Source organism: Papaver somniferum, chromosome 4 (genome assembly GCF_003573695.1).
Source record: "Papaver somniferum cultivar HN1 chromosome 4, ASM357369v1, whole genome shotgun sequence".
Taxonomy (NCBI): Eukaryota; Viridiplantae; Streptophyta; class Magnoliopsida; order Ranunculales; family Papaveraceae; genus Papaver; species Papaver somniferum.
This window is the reverse complement of record NC_039361.1, coordinates 44,736,092-44,739,595: the sequence shown is the minus strand read 5'-3', so window position 1 is coordinate 44,739,595 and position 3,504 is coordinate 44,736,092. Positions and strand designations below refer to the sequence as shown.

Below are 3,504 nucleotides of genomic sequence, written 5' to 3'. Positions count from 1 at the left end.
CCCTTTAGCTGGGCTAGTGTGCCCTCAAAGAGGAGGCAAGTCCAACATGAGACATGGAGACTTAGGGACTAAAGTCCAAGTCCACCAAAAAAGTGTCTATTAGATGGAAAAGACAAGGAAGGAATTGATAGGAAAGAAGGAGGTTTCATTAGAGAAGGAATGACATTAGTAGTAATTAAAGAAGTTTATGACACATGGCATAAAAGGAAGGGGCTTTTGGAAAGTCTATATAAAGAAGGACAAGGTACAATGAAAATACCACTCTCTCTTGCTATTATTAAAAAAGGTGAGGTCATTTGGTTAGCTAGGACGGGTAGAACCTAACGAGAATTCGGATATTAACGATCATGTAATCACATTTTGATTTGAGTAAATTGAAATCGTTGATTGACAAAAAAAAAAAAAAAATGAAATTCCAAGAACAAAGGTGGGTTAGTTTATTCATTATCGATTAATGAAAAAACTCCCTCGACAATGGAGTTTTACTCATTTTATGCTGGGAAATGATTAATTGTAACGTCTTGAACAAGTACAAGCTTTCCTCGACCACCATAATCCACTGTCAACGTATCCTCCCCGATTTGCTGAACAAAATCTTTACGTTGTTCCTCATTGCTCACAATAATAACCTGCATTCACAAAAACAATAAAACTTTATTTCCGATTTTTTGTCAAAGCTCTTAGTGCCTCCATAAGTTCTGGATTTGCATCCCATAGTGCTTATGTTGCAAAGATACACACATACCTTTTCTAGACTAGCTTTCTCCAAGAAGTAAGAAATCATCTTCCAAACACGTACGAAGAACCATGGCATATTTAACATGTATAATTTTGCAAGTCTTTCTGGATAATATGCCTGCATTGTGAGGAAGATTTCATCAACAAAACCTTGAGACCCTTTTGTACTCATGTTGGAACGCTTATTCCAATTTTTGGCTGATATCAAGTTAGTTAATTTAAAATGGAGGAATAATTTACGAGCCGGTTTAAATGTAACAACGCCTACCTGCAAAAATTGAAAGCCAATAATAAAGCCACGAGCATCGACGTTCTTATAACTTATTTTCTCCAAGTCCAAAATTGCGACCAGCTTCTCATTTCCTATTTCTTTTCCATCCTTGAAAGAACTAAACCATGAACATATAGAAATTAGAAAAAAAAAATACTACCTCCGTTTCTACAATTTTTTTTTTAAAAACGGAGGGAGTAACCTACAAATTTCAGCCGGAACTATGTGGTTTGACTGTGCGTACCTGGAAATAGTTTTATCTAAAAGATGCACTACATACTCTGCAAAGTTGAAATTCATGTGAATGCAGTAAGAAAGGGTTTAAGTAATTGCACAAAATACGCTTGAGAATTTGAAATCCTATTTCTAACGAAGGATTTGCTTCTACCTAAAACAATACTCCCTCCGTTTCTGGAAAAGTGTTACTTTGATTTTTTCATTTTAATCTAAAATGCCAAAATTGAAAATATGAAAATAACATTTTTCCAGAAACGGAAGAAGTATATATCAATAATTTGAAAGAAGGAGGGAAAAAGAAGTACTCTTAAACTGAAGTTGATCCTTGGAGGGAAAATGTTTGTTAGCTTTGCACATCAAGACTGGGTGTTGACCAATTGCAGACAGACCTTGCAAATACATTTTTTCATCACCTAATTCATCTGGTACTTCACTGTCTGGTATGAAACCTAATGGCACAAATTCATCCCTCCATCTTTTCCATTCAGCAAACATCTTTGTTGCTTTCTCGATATCTATTGATCTTGCTATCAAGAATCTTAATAGTGTAGCATCATTATAATTCTGTCGTACCCAAAAAAATGAATAAATTAATAATAACAATTTGTAAGGAACACAATATTGGGCTATGTATGCAGTTAAGCTGATGTTAGTTGCACCCATACCTGAGTTGAGATTCCTATTTTTTCAAGTGATTTCCTCATCTGGGTTATTGCCGTCTCATGGTTCTTCTCCATTGTTGAGGATTAAGGGAGACAGAGTTGGAAGAGAAGAAGAAGAAATATATTAACTTGTGGATATGAGACACTTATTAGAATTTTTTTTTATTTGGTGGTCTTAGTATACCACCATCAGATAATCTAAGTGAATATTTCAACTTTTTCATTAAAGCATCATTTGTTGCTGATTCCTTGTAACTTAAAAACAAAAATAGTTGAATCTTATTATTGGGGCTTAAAAAGGATGGGTTTTTGGGGTCTTTTTGGGATCATGAAATAACAACCTATATGACCCCTTATCTATATTTTTTTTCTAATGTCTAATCTACTCTTAATTTGATTAGTACTAATTAAATTGATTAAGCTAACTAATCAGTTTTAGTGAATCGATTAGCGTAATCCAAACATTAATTTTTTGTAAATCTAAACTTGATTTTTTTGAGTTTTGAAGAAGGAAAAATGGTGATTTTGGTGAAATTTTCTTTACAAATTTTGAAGACAAATGACGAAACCCTTCATCACAAAAGTCAAGATAACCTTATAATCAACTCCCAACATCAATTTTATCAGTTCAAATCCGTCGAAAATTTTGAAAAAAATCTGGAATTTTCAGCATTACCCAGCCGAAAATCAGCACAACGGTTGGGATATTAGAAATTCCCAGACGTAACAACACAAAACGGTTGGGAAATCAGGAACTCCCAGCCGTGATTATGGAAAACGGACAGGAATTTATGAACTTCTGGCCGTTATCCTTCATTGAATAACCTGAGTCTACAAAACGGTTGGGTTTACAAAACATTCCCGGCCGTAATTAAATTTGAAAGTTGAGAATTTTTTTGATTCAATATGAATTCTTAATATATTGATAATTACTAATACTTTCATTAACTAGACCACAATAAAACTCATTACATGCTTAATATATCGTCATTACAAAGTTGGTTTTAATAACATCCCTTCCGATGTATCAAGAAATCTTTGATGATGGTCATTTGAGCTTCGAAGTTGAAACTATAACCTTTCCATTTTCTCCATTCCTTGTTAGCTTGATCTACGACTTCTTCATCAGTCTCACCTCTAAGTCGAAGTTGCTTGCACATACGAAGTAAAGCCATATACTCTTCCACTTTTTTGCGTATGTTTGAGAATCGAAGATACAATTCAATCCCATCGCGGTTGTTAGTGTTGCCTGTTTGACTACAAATATTTTCAAAAATCTTTTTCCAATAAGATTGACTTGGTACACCACCATTCTTTCGTTCTTCTCCCTTCTTAGGATAACATAGCACCAAATTTTGGCAAAGAGATAAGTCTTCATCCAAAGTAAAGTCGGGTTTATCCTTTGAGTACATTGCATTGAGTTTGTAGGAGTTTTACTAGAGCTTGTAGGTGTGATTTTGATTTGGAATAGGTGGTTATATAGAGAACAAGTTATTTCAAGTTTAAATATGTGGTTGAACAGCTAGAACCTTCTATTGATTAGTCTTCAAACGGATATATTTTTCAAAATTCAAAAAACTAGCCGATTTGAAGTGG

The 3,504-nt window shown here is 34.0% G+C and overlaps 1 protein-coding gene across 1 annotated transcript; it reads right to left on the bottom strand.

The window, feature by feature from the left end:
* Nucleotides 1-437: 437 nt before the first annotated feature.
* On the bottom strand, nucleotides 438-2,088 carry LOC113273812 (CRAL-TRIO domain-containing protein YKL091C-like). The gene is made up of 6 exons (XM_026523415.1): nucleotides 1,912-2,088; nucleotides 1,552-1,810; nucleotides 1,254-1,290; nucleotides 1,007-1,127; nucleotides 746-856; nucleotides 438-629 (listed from the first exon to the last, which is right to left on the bottom strand). Exons 1-6 carry the CDS (start codon nucleotides 1,981-1,983, stop codon nucleotides 492-494), a joined length of 738 nt encoding a protein of 245 aa, XP_026379200.1. The 5' UTR covers nucleotides 1,984-2,088; the 3' UTR covers nucleotides 438-491.
* Between the last annotated feature and the right edge of the window lie 1,416 nt (nucleotides 2,089-3,504).